Below are 20,006 nucleotides of genomic sequence, written 5' to 3' on the forward strand. Positions count from 1 at the left end.
AAAATATAAAATAAAAAATCCATTTAAAAAAATCAAATATTTTTGGTCTTTTTGAGGGGAAATATGAATTTATTTAGTGAAGGAGTTATTTCCAACCCCATAACCCATATATATTCTTGATCAGCATCAACAGGCGAATCTTTCTAGATATGTTCAGAAGAAAAACATTTTTGGGCCATTTTTTCAAAATTTGATAAGGGGTTACATCATTAAAATTTGTAAAAATTGTGCAATATCTTGATTTTTTAAAATTAAAAATTTAGTAAGCAGATTTCTTAACCTGGAAAAATCTAGCATAGAAAAGCTTTCCAAATTGAATTTGATGCCTTTTTGACTTGGCTAGGGCGTTTTTAGACTTTAATTTGTCCAAAAAAAACCGGTTTAAAGTATTTAAATAATTTTGATTTTCTTGAAGATTTTTATGATTTTTTTTATATTCTTGATCAGGAATAACAGGGGAATCTTTTTAGCCATGTCCGGAAGAAATTATTTCTTGGGCCATTTTTTCAAAATTTGATAAGGGGTTACATCATTAAAATTTGTAAAAATTGGAAAAAATCTTGATTTTTAAAAAATTTAATTTAGTATGCAGATTTTTTAAACGTACAAAAACTAACACAAACCCGCTTTCCGAATTGAAATTAAAGCATTTTTTGTTTAATTATGGATTTTTTAAGTTTTTTTTTCCCCCAAAAATTATTTCAAGAAATTGCACAATTTTTTAAAAATTTGATTGGCCTAAAATTTAATACTTTTAAATTTAAAATTTAAATTTTAATATTTGTAAATTTAAAATTTTAATTTTTATATTTTTAAATTTAAAATTTAAATTTTAATATTTTTAAATTTACATTTTAATATTTTTCAATTTTAAATTTAATATTTTTAAATTTAAGTTTTAATATTTGTAAATTGTAAATTTAAATTTTAATATTTTTAAATTTTTAATTTAATTTTTAATATTTTTAAATTTAAAATTTAAATTTTAATATTTTTCAATTTTAAATTTAATTTTTAATATTTAATATTTTTAAATTTTAAAATTAAATTTTAAATTTAAATTTTAATATTTTTAAATTTTAAAACTAAAACAGAACAGCTTTTTGTATTAAATGTTATGCTTTTTTGGTCGAATTGTGATTTTTTTTAAGATTTACTTTTCCCAAAAATTATTATTATAAACTATGGATAACTATTCCAATGTTAAAACACCTTTAAATTAAAATTTAAATGTAGTAAACTGATTTTTAGGCTTTTAAAAATTAGCATAGAAGAGTTTTCTGAATTGAAATGAATGATTTCATGATAGATTCCCTTTGACACCCTGATCCCAAGGCAAAATGTAGGGTATAAAAACTTTGAGAGACTTTCAACTTACATGTAGGGTATGCAGGGCGGATTGGTTTCGGCCAGCGCCTGGCGGTAGGCCCGAAAACTGGAACTGGAATCGATGAGGGCGCAAAAGGAGCGCACCTCCTCCGTGATGCCCTTCTGCCACTCCAATCTGGGAAAAGAAAGAAAAAGAAACCAAAAAAACTTAGCTCTATAAACCTTTAGAAAGGTTAACCAGAAAACCCACCTCCTTATGGGCCCCGAATCCAGCGCAGAGAGCAGCGCCAGATACGAGTTGTAGTTGTTCATCTTGCGCAGATGCTTCATGATCTTGATGAACTTGTTCACATGCTTCTCCCGCTCCTTGGCGTCCTGCAAGCGCAGGATCTTGGAGCGCGCCCAGTAGGACATCTTGTTGAAGTGCTCGGTGAACTTGTTGAGATTGGGCGACTTCTCCTCGCACTGATCTTTGGCAAATAGTAATACTTCGGGTATCTCGATCCTCTGGAACAGCTCGGCGTCCAGCAGGGTCATCTGCTCGGCTATCTCCAGCGACTTGAGATCAAGCAGGCCGCTGCTGCTGCCGCCGCCTCCACTCACTCCCGCAGAGCTGCCGCCACCGCCCAGCTCCAGCTCGAGTCCGCCTCCTCCTCCTCCGCCGCCATGCAATCTGGGCTCCTTGTACAGGGTCACCTTCTCCACGAACTTGTTGCGCAGCAGCTTGGCCAAGTACAGCTGGCCGGAGCAGACCAGTTGATAGACAAACTCCACCAGCAGGCTCAGCAGCTGGCTGGTGAGATCCGTCGACCTGGACAAAAGGGTTTACGAAGGCGTATTTAAGGGGTAAAGTTAACCTAAGCCCAAAGTAAAAACTCACGTTAAATCGTTGACAACGCGCACCAGCAGCGAGAAGGTCTCCTTGGCGGCCTTCTGCTTGTTGTCCTGCACCTGACAGAAGAAGTATGTGTAGCGATGGGTCAGCTTCTCGATCACGTCGATCGGCTGGATGAAGGTGCGGAAGGTGGTGATGAAGGCCTCGCTGAACGCTGCGCAAGAGACAACAACAGGGGCAGAGTTGAGAGGTAAATGAGTGTGAAAATGGCTACGTGAAGGGTTTTGCTTTTGCTTTTGCTTTTGCTTTTGCCTACCATTGTCGGCCACCTTTTGCACGCGGCTGGCATGCACGATGAGGGCGTCTATGTAGCCACCCTTCACCTCCGGTCCATCCTCGTCCTTCTTCTTGAGTATCAGGTACCGTGTGATGTTGACCTCCTCCAGCATATTGATCAGCATCTCCTCATGCTCCGCCGCTGCCACCGCCTCTGGATCCGCCTCAGCCTCTTGCTGCTGCTGCTGTTTGGAAGCCTCATTGCCGGCTACCACCTCACTGGTGGCCTCCTCAACCACCTGTTCGTCTAGCAGCTGGGGCGTATTCATTGGCATCTGACCCACATTGTCCACCTCGTTGGGCAGCTGATGGGAGTGACAGTAGTAACCATAGCCATCTAGCGCCGGAGACCAGGGCATTCCCTCTGGCAGGCTCTCCTCGCCGCTGAGCTCCTCACAGACCGTGGCCATCCGGCTATCCGGCCTGCCTGTGGATCCATTCTCGGCGCTGCTGCTGCCAGTGGCTGCTGCACCTGCTCCTACTGCTGCTGCTCCTGGCTTGGGACTGGCTGGAGGTGTGGGTGGCGGGGTCGTTGTGGTCACTATAATGGGCTTGGGACTGGGCGGCGGAGTCATAGTGGTCAGAATGATGGGCTTCGACGAGGCGGAGGAGGAAGATCCTCCTCCTGCTGCCAGGCTGTTGGCCTTGCGCTGCTTGTAGTTCTTGGGCGGCAGTGCTGGCGGTGTCTCCAGCTCCGGCGACAGCTCTTTGCTCATGGGCATGATGCTGAAACAGGGAGATAAAGAGAATGTTGAAGGGATTCCCAGCTGGTGGGCCGAGACGCTACTCACTTCATGGTCTGGCTGTGCGAGATGTTGCGGCTGAGGTTGTAGGCGTGCATCGTGTGGCGATGCTGCTCGATGGAGCGCGTCGAGGCCGAGCAGATCTCCATGTAGGCCAGAACTGTGTGGGGTATACGGAGTGGCATTAGCATTAACTCAGCCTTGGGACTTTGGAAAAAATATAAAAACTAAGCATCGATCGAGCGATCCTTGACTTGGTGGGTGCTCCACAAGCAGAGTTGGGAAAAAACGAGCTTATTTACAGTTTTGGGTAGATCGATTGTTTTAAAACCCAATCAATGTATCGACCAAAATCGAAAGAATCGATGTAATCATTCATTTTTTCCCAACTCTTTCCACAAGGACTTTTTTCCGGTCTTGGTTTTGGGCTCTACAAGGTATCGGGCGAAGAACGAAAAACACAACGTCAGGACCACAACAGAATGGAACGAAAAAGAGCGGATTGGGACATGGAGCTGGAGCGGGGGCTGGGACAAGACAACAGCGGGTTTGGAACGAAAGCAAGAGATCTAGAGCTCAAGCGCCAGCTGGAAACCAACATCAAATGCAGCAGGGCAGCGCAGCATCTAAGCGCAAAAGCTGGCAACTCGAACTCGAAATGCTCTTCCCAGGGCAACCTATATCTATTGCTACCTCTTGATGGTTTTGTATAATCAAAGGTTATTTTGTATCAAGAGTTTTGAAATTAAATTAAATGGGGAAATTCGAATCTAAAAGAGGTTCCTATTTCCCTGGCTCAGCAAAGACCGCAAAGTCCTGGCTTTGTAGGGCTTTGGCATGCATCTTCAGTTTGATTTTTGGGAGGCAAGATCCTCGAAATGTTCTTTCCTGGAAACTCTATTTAGTTTATGCCTTCAAATGGTAACAGAAAAAGTCAAGGAATATTGATTTTGAATATAGGAACCTCAGCTTTGGGATGCTCCTTTGGCCTGCCTCTCCTGCTTGCTTTTAAGTTTCCAAAAAATTTTAAATAAAGAATTCCCGAGAAACTTTACTATTGCATTTAAATATTTGAATATTTTCTAAGAACTTTAAGAGAGCATTTCAAACTTTATAAGCTCAAATTTACAATATTTTCGATAGTTTTTAAGAGCATTTCCAGCTATCTTAGCTCAAGATTCGAAGCATTTTGATCTCTATAAGCTCAAGTTCTGAATAGTTTCTATGGTTTTAGAGAGCATTTCAATTTTTGAATATTTTTTTTAGGATTCTTGAGAGCATTTCGAGCTCTATAAGCTCAAGTTTTGTACACTTTTCTTTGGGTTTTCGAGTCAATGTTTTGGTTTGTTTTGTTTCTTTCGTGTTCTTTGGGCATTTTGGCAGCAGGTTTGTTGGTTTTTGTGCTTTTGTTTCGTGTATTTTTTGAGGTCTCCGCTAGTTAAACACACAGACTTACCCGAAAAGGCCACACTCTGAAACACTAGATGTTGGTGGGAACGATAATTGAGATGGGTTAGACTCTTGCGTACAACAATTTGGCAGACTTTCGTGGCTTGTTTGGGTTGGCTAAAGGGGGGTTTGTTTGGGTGGGTGTGTTTGCGATATATTTATATATATATATATATATATATTTATATATATATATATATATATATATATATATATAATATAGAGAATGCTATGAAAGTAATGTAAAGTAAAGCTGGAAATAGATCGATTTCTAGTGAATCGATTTATTGTTTTAAAAAAATCGAAAACGGAAATTATTGATAATACAAAATGTAACTTATTTTAATTCATTTAATTTAATTTAATTTTTTAATTTAAATTATATATCGATAGATTTGCAGTAAATCGATTTTTTTTTTAAATGGAAAACGGAAATATTTTTTTTAATTTAATTAATATTTAATTTAATTGAAATTAGAAAAAACAATTAATTATATTAAATTTAATAAATATTTAATTTAATAATTATTTAATTTAATTTTTTAATTTAAATGATGTATCGATAAAAAGTATATTTCTCTAAAAACTTCTACAAGTATTTCGATTAAAATCAAAACCAGAATTAATTTAAGTTTAAAAAATTTTAATTAATTTTAATTCATTTAATTAAGTATTAATTATGCAAAATAGTTTTTTTATTTTTTTAGGTTTATTACATTTTATCTATTGATATTTGTATTTAAATAATAATAATAAACCGATTCTAAAAATTTAGATCAATGTATCGCATTATAGAATAAATCGATTAATCGTTTCCAAAAGTCAATTTTATTTCCAGCTCTAAGGTAAAGTGCTTCACATAAATAAAAGGCTCTAAAAGGACACACAAACCGCGAGACTCACAGATCTAGATGATATAGAGACTGTTTGTGGCTACTGATTGTCGAGTGTTTAGTCTGATTTTGAGCTAAAGGATGGGCTGGATATATGGATATATGATATATATGTATATGGAAGACCCCTCACACACACGCACTTACCGCTCGGCCTGGCCTGGCGGTAGAAATAACAAAAAAAAAAAAAAAAAAAAAAACAAAAACATACACACACACAACACCACACATTCGAGATGCAAAATAAACCGAGGAAAAAGAAAAAGGGAAAAGAAATCGATGTAAATACGGTTGGTGCTTCTGGTGGAGGCGCCTCTACTTACTGTGCTTCTTCTTCATGGGCAGCGGCGGCGGCTCCTCGAGATGCCGCTGATCGAAAGCACTGCAGCTACCGCTCCCCGCCATCTGCAGGCGCGGTCCCTCGATCAGGCTGTGATGCTTGGACTGCCACTGCTGCAGCTGCTGGGCATGATGGAGATGCTGCTGCTGCTGCTGCGGGGACAGTTGCCTCAGCTCGGCCACCTCCGACTGACTGCTCCGATGGCTGGCCCAGCCACTAGACGAGGACTGACCCTCATCCAGTTCATCGGTTACGACGGCGGCGGCAGCTAGGCTACCCCGTTGATTGCTCTTTGGCGGCAGGGCCGGCGCCAGATCAGAGTCCAGAATCTGTTCTAGGTCACCGCTGCTGGCATAGCCAGTGGTTGTGGTGGTGGTGGTGGTGGTACAACTCCGGCTGCTGTGCGACACAGACTGGCTTATCTGCTGGTATTCCCCCAAAGTTGCCGTCGCCGCCGTCGATTCGCTGATGCTAAAGGCAATCTCCGAATTGCTGCTGGAGGACTTGCTGTAGTCCGAGGAGCGCTTGGACACGCTCTGCGTGGAGGTGCGAAACGACTTCATGGACACAAAACCTAAGGGAACACAACAATAACAACAACAAAAATAAGAGAAAAGCCAAGAAAAGGCAGAAAAAAATCAACAAGAAAGCCATAACCAAAAAGGGGGAATACAAAAACAAAAATAAACGAGGGGAGAAAGCAGGAGGAGGAGTGGCATTTATGCTATATACAGGCGCAGGTCCAGGATAACTAGGGAAAGGGGGAGGGCGGAGGGGTAACGGAACTCATAGCAGGAGGAGCAGAACTTTGTAACAGCTAGTGAGCTAGGATTTTCTGTCTGTGAGTAGGTACCGGATTCATTGGAGTGCCGATTGCTGGTGAGTGCTGCTGCCGCCTTGCGCAGCTCCGTGTTGGCTTCTCCACCACCTGTAACACCACCACCACCAGTAGGTGCTGCTGCTGCTGCTGCGGCAGTGACTGCTCCTGCTCCTGCTCCGCCAGCATTCGCATTCGATGTTATTGCCTCGGTAGCTTCTGTAGTTTCTGTTTTCGTAAGGGATTCGTTTGGGGTAACCACCACGGGAGTGGGTGTTGTTGTTGTTGTCGTCGTCGTTGGCGTTTCATGGCGGTTATACTCACTGTGGCTGATCAGCTTGCTCTCCAATGTCTCCTGCCGCTGTAGCTGCAGTTGATCCTCCTCCTCGCGTGAATGATTCAGCGCCGAGTCAAATGAGCACTGGCTGTTCTCATCCGGCGAACGGGAACGCACTGAGAGTCTGTTGACAAAAAAAAACATTCGTTTTTGAAGGACTTCCATACCTTTTCTCTCGAGGATTCCTCACCTATCCACACCATAGTTCAGCAGCGAGATATTGGAGCTGCAGTCCAGATCCGAGTTGAGGCTGATGTTGTGCGACTGGGCATAGGGCTGGGGACTGGCCTGATTCGAGGTGGAGGTGGATGTCGATGATGAACCCACTCCTCCTCCTCCTCCTCCTCCAGTACCCGGGGCACCCGGCTGGCTGCGTCGCTTTGGCGGTAATGGTGGCGGATTGCTAGCCCTATTGGGTAACGGTGGCTTTGGCGGCGGACTCGAATCGCGCAGAATGCTCTCCGTGCTGTGGGAGCCACGCATGGGATTCACATTGCACTGTTCCAGGCTGTCGCGCTCCTTGGGCGTTAGACCAATGTCCGGCAAGGAGGTGCGCTGTGCCACTGCCGCTGATTCAGCTGCCGAGACACGCATGCTGGCCATGCCCAGACCAATGCCAGTTCCAGGTCCTCCGCCGACGCCCGATGAGGCCGTGACAGCTCCCATTATCTCTGCTGCAGCTCCTATGCTGCCCAGGCCAGAGCCACTATAGCGGAAGGCGCACTGATCCTCCTTCAGCTTGCCTTGGGCCAATGTCACCAGATTCTGAGGGACGGGGGGATAGGGATTTATATTGGTATTAAGGTAGCTCAGGGTCAAGATCTAAGGATACCCACCCTTACGGCATCTTCTAGGAGATCAATGACCTCGCGCACATTCTCATTGCTGAGAGAGGCGCACTCGCCGCTCTCCTCGGAGAGCATCACCTCGTCGCATAGCTTGATCAGTTTGCCCAGGCTCTGGTACACCTGCTGCGTGGCGGAGGTCATAATGGCACTGTTCTCGTTCAGCGTGTAGGTTTGGATAACTGTGGATTAAGGGGTTTAAAGAGGGTTTAAGGCTTAAGGAGATTGAAATATAAACTCTAGAGATCTTAAATTATTTTTTAAATATTTTTAAACCCTTTTTTATTCCGTTTTCCCCTTTTAATTTCAAAGATAATTTCGATTTAAAACAATGACCACCTTCTATTACGCATACCATCTAGGACTCACCCGAATACATGCTGGCAATCGTCTCCAGAATCACCGTCCCATTGCCCGGCAGCACCTCCAGCTTCTTCTTGAGTATTACATCCCGAAAGTGCTTGAGGGCATTGGAAATATCCTTGACATGCGTCTCCAGGGTCTGGGTGGATCGTTGCACCTCCTCGGTGGTGGGCGGCGGCTTGGCACCGTGCTTGGTGCGCGGACTATGCGGGGAATGGGAACGCCCCAGCGTATTGTTCGTGGTCCGCATCAGGGAGATCTTTTCGATCAGGTCGTCCTTGAAGGAGCGGGCCCGTCGCGCCAATTTGGTGCCCTTGAGGCTGTTCTTATGCCCCGATGAACCGCTCTGGCCACTGCCACTGAGATTTAATGGTGCCGGTGGTGGGACTCCGCCTGCACCACCACGACTTCCAGGTGTTGATGGTGGCGGGTGCTGCTGCTGCTGCTGGTGGTTGTGGTGCTGCTGCTGTTGTTGATGATGCGCTGCCGGTGGCGGGGTACACGCCGTGGAGTAGCCGCCACTGTTGATGCTATTGTTGCTGCTGCTGCTGCAGCCGCCTCCACCGACCGAACAGGTGCCGGGCGTGGATGGAGAACTGATGCTGCCGTCTGCAAGGAGATCGAAAAAAAGGGAATTTATGAATAAAAAGTAATTTATATTCTATAAAAAATAATTCAAACTTATTACTCTCATTTTATACAGGGAACTAAGATATATAGAAAGAAAGGCTTCACAAATCATTGAAACAAGCCAAAGTTTATAAAAAGGAAACCCATTTGATTCACTTACAGCTAAACTAGGTTTTTAAGGATAATCAGATGAAATGATAGCACAAAAAATACCCTTGAATGCAGCTAAACTAAGTCACTTTCTAAGACCCCTTTACAGCTGCTTCAAGTTCATAAAGTAACCCACAAGTCAGGCCATTAATTCGGATCATAATAAAGCCAGAAGTGAATCATTAATTCTATATATGAAATTAGTAACTGGGAATTATGAGAGGCAAGTAAAAGTCATTCACAAATCATTAAATATGAATACCCTTGCAGTTTCAGGGTATTATATATTAGTCGAAAGCTAAAAACCAGGTGAAGGAGTCATTTCCGACCCTATAAACCATATATATTCTTGATCAGCATTAACAGGCGAGTCGATTAAGACATTTTTCCAAGAAAAAATTTTTTTGATAAATTTTTTCAAAGTTCGATAAGGGGTTACATCATTAAAATTTTTAAAAATTGAGAAAAATTTGGATTTTCTAAAATTTAAAACTTAGTATGCAGATTTTTTTAACTACAAAAAAATAGCATAGAAAAGCTTGCCGAATTAAATTTGATGGTTTTTTGACTTAGTTATGATATTTTGAAAATTTGATTTGTCCAAAAAAAAAAGCATATAAAAAATTGATTTAAAGCATTCGAATAAGTTAAATTAGTTAATTCAATTACATTATTGAAATTTAATTTAATTAAATTTAAATTTATTAATTAAAAAATTTAATACATTAATTTTAAGTAATTAATTAATAATTGTTGAATTAATTTTTAATAATTAATTAATAATTATTGAATTAATTTTAAGTAATAAATTAATAATTATTGAATTAATTTTAAGTAATTAATTAATAACTAAAAATGTTTTCTTTTTTCAGTTTTGTTTAAATAAATTTCAAATTTAGATAGAGAAACATCGTTAGCTTCTTCTCTTGTTTCTAATAATGTTGCCAGCAAATAATTTGTATAATTAATAATTATTTCTGGAATGTAATTGAAAAACACATTTGATTATTTTACAGCTGCTACGACGCTTGGCCATTAAGTAAAGAAATAGATGCCAATGACATCATGATTTCCGTGTTGAATCTTTTTTGTTTTATTCGTTAATGCAGCCTGTTCTGTTTGTTCTTGACTTTTGCCAAATTCCACAAAACTAATATTGCCAAAAATTACAGCACAACCGACACCCAGCATTCTTATACGATATAAGGTAGGTTGCTGTTTCACTTTAAATTGATTAAAATCTAAAAATATTTACTTATTAAAGTGTACAAAAAATTTAAATGGGTATATTGGTTTTAAAAATTATATAAAATATAGAATATAATACATATAAATTATAATTTATTATATATATATTATATATATAATTTACAAAATAAATATATATTATATATATAATAAATTATAATTTATATGTATTATATTCTATATTTTATATAATTTACAAAATAATATAATATAATATATTAATAATAATATAATATAATTTACAAAATAAATATATATTATATATATAATATAATATATATTTATTTTATAAATTATATATTATATATAATAAAGCAGTTCAACCCTAAGATTGCTGCAAATATAGAAACTGTAACGATATTTTCAGAAAAAATCGATATACGATATTTAAACGTTGCTATAAATCGATGCCTTGTTTAATATAGCGAAAGAAAATAATCAGAAAAGACATAACAAATTTTTTTAAATTTTCCTGATATTTTTCTGTAAAATCTATATTTTTTAAAATTCAATTTATCAAAGTTGACGCTATTTTCGATATAATATTAAGCTCGATATCACATCTTTCCCCTCGATATACATCCCTAGTTCAACCTACAAGAAGCACAACTGCATTTGTGGCCTTTTTGCAACCACTTGAGCTGCAATTATTGACCAAAATGTAGTACAATTAATGAACTAAGCCTTGTAATAAATGCCTTTGCAATAATTAGAGCTGAGAAATGCACATTTGCCAAATAAAATTGCATTCCTAGGTGGTCCCCGGACTTGCTGAGGCGTTTCGGTTGGAACTTTTCAAGGGGGAAGATACGGAGGAGGAGGAGGAGGAGGAGAAGCAACAGCAGGAGCCAGCTTTCACTTACGGCATAACAGCGCATTCTTGTGCGGCACTAGACCAAACGTTGGGGAGTCCATTGCCAGTGGAATCGCTGGCGTTGATAGTGCCAATCGTGCCAGCTTTTTGTATTTGCGACGTCTGTGGAATTTAATGCTATGCAACGTGTTGCCGCTAGTGTTGCTGCTGAGGTTGCTGTTATTGTTGCTATCTCGCGGCGACCATGATTGCCGCTGATGCTGATGCTGATGATGTTCATCATCTCTGGGAGCCGCTTTGCTAGCTCCCCGGCTGGCTTTGGGATCTCCGGGATGCGACGGCGGCAGCTGCTTGAGCGTGTACGAGTAGACATGCCAGCGGTCAGCGAGCGCACAGTCGCTCAAAAAAGATTCATCAAACTGCGGCATAACGTTGCATAATGACAACACCACAAATACTTATGTTAAACAACAACAACAGCAGCCATAGAGAGGCGAAAACACAAGCATAACATCACCAATTTGTCGCGTCTTTTGGATATTATGTTTTGTTTTTGTTTTGTTTTGTTTGTCGATAGATTTCACCGAATTCCGATAAGCAATAGGAGAGAGATACGATTAACGATTGCAGCACCTTGTTTTTTGGTTATTTAACACGTTCAGATAGTTGTGTTTTTTTAAGGGAATTGTAAAAACTATTTTAAAAATAATTTATTATAACGATTAACCATATTTGTTGTTTGATATTCCCGATAATTTTTGTAAATATTATTAGCTGGGCCTGCCTCAACCCAAGTTCAGGCTTTTATATCGGGATTTATGATAGATTTATTCCACTAGTAAAAGAAGTTATCATATTTTATAGATAGGTTAATTATTCAGGCGATTATCAATAGTTGTGGTGTAGTTATCGATACAATATTATCTAAAATTGTATTAAGAAGCCAAGTTCAAGCCTTTTTTTCTGTATTTATCGATTTATACCTTATTCAGGCGATTAACGATACACAATTTCATTCTTAAGAATTGTTATTTTATTAATCTGTTTATTTACATGGCTTATATCATCCGAAAGATAGCCTTCTTGCCCCGTTTTTAGTCTTCTTGACACTATTTAAGTGCAATTTCCGCACTTTTCTAATCGATTTCCAGGCACAGGCAACAGTTTGATTGATTTCAATCACCGATAACCGATACGTTAATATATATATTGCACTTTCTGTGCAATTTCTTTCACTTTCAAGAGCAATTTGAGGCTATTTTTTGTTGTGGTTGGTGTTGTATTTGTTTTATTTTTCCATCGCTTACACGACGACGACGACAACGACGACGGCCCCCGCACACTCTCGCCAATCTCTGGCGCGCTGGCCTCTGGGTGAGATGTTGATTAAATAAATCACAAATAAAAATGATTATATTTAGACGCTGCCTGCTGATGGTGTTGAAGATGGCTATGGCTATGGCGATGCTGCTGCTGCTGTCGTCAGCTGTCGCCCGCCGGCCCGTTGTGGTTGTCGTAGCCGTAGTTGTCGACAACTGGAAAGCGCACTGAACTATGAAAATCCGCAAACGACGACGACTGATGTCCGAGTTGGAGTCCGCGACAGAGACCGCTAACGCTAACCAACCGGCCAACGGCAATGGCAACACATTAGCAGCACCAGCAGCAGCAGCAACATTGGGGGATTGGGAGCGGGAGCAGCAGCCACGAGTGCCGCAGAAGAGCAGCAAATGGCACTTGTCCACCTGGCTAGCTGGCTCGGCCACTCTCCTGATCTCTCCTGCCGCTCTGCTCTTTTTTTCTACCTCTCTCTCTCTCTCTCTCTCTCTCCATAATTTCTCTCAAAGTAAAAAAAAAAAAAATGAAAACAGGGGCAACAAAAACGTGCAAATCACTGATAGCCACAAAATACAGATAGAAATTATTATCGATAATTTAAAATTTATTTTTAGGTTTACATTTTAATTAATTATTATAAAATTAAGGTTTTAGCTAATGTACAACAGGAATGAATAAATAGCTTTAGCGTTTTAATATTTGATAATAAACAGTATTCTACCTTTTTGATATACAAACATTCGATTAATTCATTCTGGGAGCCATATTAATCGAAAAAGGCACAAATAAATAACATTTTTCTGATATTTTTCAAGAACAAAGAGTAGTTTATATTGTATAAACAATTAAAAATACAACTAAGTAATATAAATCACTTTATTTTGGGGTCACTCTTTCCGTATAAAAAGAAAATATGATTCACTTTTAAAGGGGGTTACCATTAAGGTAATGGGGAGAGCCCTTTCATTCATTAAATGGTGCATGATGTAACTTGATGTAACAATTATAATCACAATGAGTCTTGGGGAAAAGGCTCAAAAAATCCAAACTATTACTCTCATTGGAAAAAGCCAGAGTTTGTCAAAAGGAAACCCATTTGATTCACTTACAGCTAAACTAGGTTCTTAAGGATATTCAGATGAAATGATAGCACAAAAAATACCCTTGAATGCAGCTAAACTAAGTCACTTTCAAAGACCCCTTTACAGCTGCTTCAAGTTCATAAAGTAACCCACAAGTCAGGCCATTAATTTGGATCATAATAAAGCCAGAAGTGAATCATTGATTCTATATATGAAATTAGTAACTGGGAATTATGGGAGGCAAGTAAAAGTCATTCCCAAATCATCATACCCTTGCAGTTGCAGGGTATTATATATTAGTCGAAAGCTGAAAACCAGGTGAAGGAGTCATTTCCGACCCCATAAACCATATATATTCTTGATCAGCATTAACAGGCGAGTCGATTAAGACAGACCTTCTTAGAAAAAAAAATTTGATAAATTTTTTTCCAAATTTGATAAGGGGTTACATCGTTAAAATTTTCAAAATTTGACAAAAAATTTTAATTCCTTAAAAAAATTAATTTAGTTGACAGATTTAATTACCTAGAAAAAACTAACACAGAACAGCTTTCCGAATCGAAATTAATGCCATATTGCCTTAGTTATGGGTTTTTTAGTGCCTGATTTACTGCTTAGTGCTCTATTTTTTCTCACTGTGCAGCCAGCGGTTTGTCTCGAAATTTTTTTTGCCTGGGATGCTGCCGCTGCTGCTGGCCTCTCTCTCGGTCGCTCTGGCTCTCTTCATATAACTCGCAATTATCAATCAGCTGGCACACCTGAAAGAGCTCCGCTTCAGGTGAGGCAGAGGGTGTGCAGGGCCGTGACCGGGGGTAAAAGGGGGCGGCAGACGCGACTCTGGGGCGGATTTGTTCAATTCGCAAGTGGCGCTCGTGACTTGCCTTGGAAATAAGCTACAGTGGCTGCTGCTGCTGCTGTTGCTGCTGCGCAAATGGGCGAAAATCGAAGGCGTCGCCAAAAGCCGAAAGCAAATACAGGCCACCACAAAGGCGAGCACAAATCGAGAAAAACCCAGCAAAAGAAAAAAAAAAAAAAAAAAAAAGTCAAGTATATACACAGCTAATCATTGGACAAGGTTAATGCCAATGCCACCAAACGGTTAAGGGTAATGGGTTAAAAGAGAAGTCTATCCCCAAAATCGGGGCTTAAAATAGAACAACGCAAAAAATAAAGGTTATTTAGATACTACATACATACATCCGCTTCAAGGTCACCGGTCGCTGTTATCAACGTAACGAAAAGGTATTTAATTTGCCACTGATAGGGCTTTAATCGGTTAGCCAAGCGGGACTTCCTGCCCCGTGAAATATATAATTACAATCTCCTCACCTCCACCACCACCCACTTAACTGGCCAAGATAATGATGATATTGAAAGCCGGAAACCGGAATTATATACCAATCTGTAGCTGGGAGTTATGACAGAGTTAAGTAGGTAAGTAGGTAATCAGAGAGACGTGTTTTCATTGACCAAAGGGAGATAATCTATAAGAACTATTTATAAAATGTATAATATTTAAAATATTTATAATAATATAATATTTTTAATACTTATAATATTTATAATATTTATAATATTTATAATAAATATAATAGTTAATATCAACCTAGAGGTTTTAACCATTGCTATCAGCAGTTTTTGTTAGATTTCCCCATTGAAATACCAAAATTCCAAGTGCAACACATTTCTCTTCTCATTTTTGTTTTTGGGTTGCCTTTGGGCCAATTCCAATTACATGCCACGCCCACTACTAGCCTTAAGAACCCACTCTCCTCTAGCCATTTAAGACGTTTCAGGCATTACAAGTCACGTTCACCCAATTAATTAATGGCACACCGCAGAAATGGGGAAATGCGACGACGACAACGAGGCGACCCAAACTCAAAGCCAAAAAATAAAAAAATAAAAACCACCCAAACCCGATATCACCGGGAGGCAGCAGCAACTGCACAATCGAGTTGCCGCGAGACGAGAGCCACTTTGCATGATTAGGAAATTGGTTCAGGCAACGGAGCACCCGGAGTGGGTTCGAGCCACCGAGCGGGTTGAACAAGTCGAGTCTGGAGTCGATCAAGAGGTGATTTCAATTCTGGTTCTGGCCAAAAATAAAAATAAACAAAACTGAAAAGAACTAAAACAGTGAGACCTCAATAAGGCTTAAATATGGAAGTTAGCTTTTAAAAGAACTAAATTTAATTTAGAAAGATTTTAAAAATCTATTTCATAAAAGTATAGAGTAACTTTGTTGCCTTATATTATGTCGATCAAGGAAAAACACCATTTAACCAGGTAAAATATTAGCAATCAAAGTGATAAGTATTCTTGATAACATTTTATATTTTTCTAAAAATTTTAAAGACAAGTTCTACTGTAGCTTAGAAAAAAAAAAGAAACTGGGCTAGGCTGATTTAAAGAAACTGTCAAACGGCCAAGGAAGGCAGAGGAAAAGAGGAAAAGAAGGAGGAGATGACACCAAATTGGTAAATTGGTAATTGGCACACCCGATGAAGACCATGATAATGAAGATCGTTCATAAAATCCACATCGGAGCGGACGCATCATCGACATAATAATGCCGTTGGCTCGTGTATGCAAAGTCCTCGGGTCTCTTGGGCCTCTCAACTTGACCAATATTTGCCAGTCTTCTCCTGACCAGTTTCAATGTTGCTGTTATTGTTATTGTTACTGCGGCTCTAACCAGTTTTTTTTTATTTTTTTTGTTTCTTGAGAAGGAGAGAGGGCCGCCCGCCTGAGAGTAAACCCATTAGCGAGAGCGGCCACGAAAACGCGAAATGTAAAACGAAAACAAAACAAAAAACGGTTTAAAAAGAGGCACTGTAAAAAATTTTATTGTATTTATTAAACCAGAAAAATATTTTAATTATATTTTATTCTTTTAATATTTTAAAATAATTTTATATGTTTATATTTTATATTTTATTTATATATATATATTTTTTATATTTTATTTATATATATTTTTTTTATATATATATTTTTTATTTTTTATTTATATATATTTTTTATATTTTATTTATATACTTTTTTTATATTTTATATTTTGTTATATTTACACTACACAAAAAAAAAACCTTTTTAAATTAACAAAAAATTCAATTAAATATTATTTTGTAAGTTGTCTTTATTTTTTTGTAATGTAAATTCTTTATATATAATTTATCTTTATACATATTTTTTTTTTACGTCCGACGTATAAATTTCGAGGCTCTAAGCACTAAATTTCTCACAGTGCACAAAATGTGAAATGCTGAATGAATGGGCACACACCGAGCACAGCAAAGCCACAAGGAAAACAACAAATAAATAAAACAAGAGCCGAGGAATTTGAGTTTTAGTTTGCTTGGAATGCTATGCTTTCTAACTGCCGCGATCGCGATAGTTCCTGAACATGAATACATAGCCAAAAAAAAAAAAACGCATATATGTATAAGCACATGTGGTACCCCCAGGGGGAGTGTGGTATCGAAAAATATAAAACAAAACAAAAAAAAAAAGTCCAATAAAACTCAAAATCTGCTTCACATTGAGCAGAGCAATAAACAAAAAAATGGCAACTAAATGACATAATCATTGAGGAAACACAAAGGAGAAACATGCTGATTTTCAAGTAGTAAATAAAATAATAAACTAAAACAATTGCACATGCATTCATGTGTAGTTAGTTAGTTACGTATTTATTAGGGGTAGCGATTTAAGGCTGTCATAAAGGCAGGGTTTCAATGAACCCCACAGCCTCTGGTTGACATAAAACCTTAAGGTCAAGATAATATACATTATCTAAAGGTTAAAAGCCTAAGGGAGATTCTAATCTTCACATAGAGATTGTTATAAAAATAAGATAATTAAATATATATATATTTAAAAAAGTACTAAGCCTCATCCTATCCCTGCCTGGTCCTATTACCTTGACCGCTGCTGTTGATAACTGCCAAATTAGCACTCGTACAACATTCCTGTTAATTGCCAGCTGAATGTTATGGCTTTGTCAGCTTGTCACTCCTCGTCTCCTGTTATCTGTTCAGCTGTTAAGCGTATGTTAATTCGTATGTAGAGAGGTAATGTGACCAATTTTGGTCAACACAATTCGTTGTTTGTTTTTACTTGTGACACATGGTTAATAGGCTACATACATTGTGGCAATAAATAAAGGAAGGCTTAGTATTTCTCCCTGTGTGTATGCTATAATCTCAGGTGTGTCTGTTGTCGTTTTTCCTAAGGGCTCAAGTGGATCCCATTTCCATTTGACAATCTCTGATTTATGCATGAGCATGGGTCATCGAGTGATCACGATCACGACAGGTTTTCATGCCGGAAAGTACATAAAAAACTGCATCGAGTGACACAGACACAGACATACACACACTCACACCCACACACGTTGTGGGGCCATAATATGCACGCAAAAAAAAAAAAACTTGCTGTGTTCTAGCATTAATTTTATATATTTTTAAAAGGTAAAGTTATATGAAAAATTTATATTTTTATAAATAAAATAAATATTATTTTTACAGAAAAGAGTGTATGCGAATTGTAAAAAAAACTTTTTTAATATTTAATATGTTATTTATATATATATAAAAATATTTTAGTATTTAAAAAAATATTTTAATATTTAAAAAAATATTTTAATTTTTAAAAAAATATTTTAATATTTAAAAAAATATTTTAATATTTAAAAAAAAAATTTAATATTTAAAAAAATATTCTAATATTTAAAAAAATATTTTAATATTTAAAAAAATATTTTAATATTTAAAAAAAAAATTTAGTATTTAAAAAAATATTTTAATATTAAAAAAAAATATTCTAATATTTAAAAAAATATTTTAATATTTAAAAAAATAAAGTAAATATACATATATGATTATATAAATAACAGATTAAATCTTTTAAATCAAATTAAATTGTGTTTTAAAATAACATTTAATATTAAAAAAAAATTACCTTAAAAATGTATATTTTCTTTATATTAATATTATAAAAAATTATTCGAAATAAATTAGATTCCATGTATTGTGTTCAAAATAAGTGCCTATTTCTCCCTCTGTTCACAGAAGTGGGTGTGTGACTGTTATAGTGACCACTAATAAGAAACTCCTTTAGGCCTCTGCCTTTTGCCCTTGCCCTTTCCCTACCCCACAGATGACGTCACGCGCAGGTGCTGTCATCGGACAAGTATTTTGTATTCTGTATTTTTCTTATTTTGTATACAGAATGCCATAGGAGCAGCAGCAGCAGCACACACCGAGTTCTCCTCCCGAAAGCTCAATTGAGCACGAGAGAGTGGGGCACAATACACTCTACACACAAGACACAACAACACACAGCGACAAAACAACAACACACAATACACAAAAACACAATACACAATGCCAATGAATTGTTGAATTATACATCATCGTGTTTATAATTTGCTTGGCCCTCGATTACTCACTCAAGAATTGTCGCTGTTGCTGTTTGCTGTTGCTTCTTTGTTGTTTGTTCTCTTGGCTAATTTTTTACTATTTATTTATTTATTATTTAACTTTTCACCTCCCCAAAGCACAATGAAACGAAACACACGTGGTGTGGGAGGGCATAGGCGGCACTCCTGTTCCAAGCTATATTTTCTACATTTCCGATCCGTTTAGCTCCGTTCTGTTCCGTTCTGCTCCCGGCAACGGTTAGATAACTTTTGAGCGGCAGCCCATCGTCATAATTAATAAGGCGCTGCCAGAAAAACCAGCGACAACAACAAAGGAATGGCACAGAAACAAAAACAAAAAATCAACAGAAAAAAAAAGAAGAAAAACTCTCAACGCAGCGTAAACGAAAACGAAACTACACATTTTTTTAATGCACTGCAGAAAAAATTACAGCAAAACCTCGATAAATAAAGAATAAAAACCTTAAAAAAAATATATATGTATTAATTTACCTAAAAATAAATTTCAGTAAATAAAATAATAATAAAATAAATTCAAATTTATATATTTTTTTTTAAATTCAAAACTTTAATAATAATAATAATTCCAGAAAGGTATTCCCCATACCTAAAAGCTTGTAAATAAATAACAAATACAAATGATTCATTTTTACAAATGTTTCAAATGAAGAATGAATGACTTTAGTCTGAGAAACAAGAATATATCAATAGGGAATGAATCATCAATAATGACAATTATGACACATTAATAAATAAAAAGGTCGGTCGGTCTTGCTTGATTAATTAAACGTTGAGATAAGAATACTTATCACCTTTTTGCATCAATATAAATGATTATAATCAGTTAGACCTTTTAATAATAATGAATTAATAATTATTTTGGGGAGTTCTCCGACATAAATCTTTAAGTATATGTTTAAATTAAAAAAAAATATATTATTTTTATTTTATTTTTATTTTATTTAACTTGATATTTCTTTTTATGAGCATTTCATAGAAGGTTTCTCCCTT

At 37.5% G+C, this 20,006-nt stretch overlaps 1 protein-coding gene across 6 annotated transcripts in view; it reads right to left on the reverse strand.

The window, feature by feature from the left end:
- C3G (C3G guanyl-nucleotide exchange factor) overlaps nucleotides 1-20,006 on the reverse strand; it is a 30,472-nt gene that overhangs the window by 461 nt on the left and 10,005 nt on the right. For 2 of the 6 annotated variants that reach the window (XM_017175022.3, XM_017175020.3), the window contains exons 2-11: nucleotides 8,294-8,896; nucleotides 7,916-8,106; nucleotides 7,270-7,844; nucleotides 6,779-7,203; nucleotides 5,909-6,499; nucleotides 3,292-3,403; nucleotides 2,481-3,226; nucleotides 2,210-2,378; nucleotides 1,580-2,140; nucleotides 1,379-1,504 (exon numbers count right to left, since the gene is read on the reverse strand). In XM_017175022.3, coding sequence (XP_017030511.1) covers nucleotides 1,379-1,504; nucleotides 1,580-2,140; nucleotides 2,210-2,378; nucleotides 2,481-3,226; nucleotides 3,292-3,403; nucleotides 5,909-6,499; nucleotides 6,779-7,203; nucleotides 7,270-7,844; nucleotides 7,916-8,106; nucleotides 8,294-8,896 — 4,099 coding nt within the window. Of the gene's footprint in view, nucleotides 1-1,378; nucleotides 1,505-1,579; nucleotides 2,141-2,209; nucleotides 2,379-2,480; nucleotides 3,227-3,291; nucleotides 3,404-5,908; nucleotides 6,500-6,778; nucleotides 7,204-7,269; nucleotides 7,845-7,915; nucleotides 8,107-8,293; nucleotides 8,897-11,178; nucleotides 11,573-20,006 lie in introns of those variants that run through there. The other 4 variants (XM_070287851.1, XM_070287852.1, XM_070287850.1 and 1 more) reach the window with 4 other exon arrangements.

The sequence above is a fragment of the Drosophila kikkawai genome, chromosome X (genome assembly GCF_030179895.1).
Source record: "Drosophila kikkawai strain 14028-0561.14 chromosome X, DkikHiC1v2, whole genome shotgun sequence".
Taxonomy (NCBI): Eukaryota; Metazoa; Arthropoda; class Insecta; order Diptera; family Drosophilidae; genus Drosophila; species Drosophila kikkawai.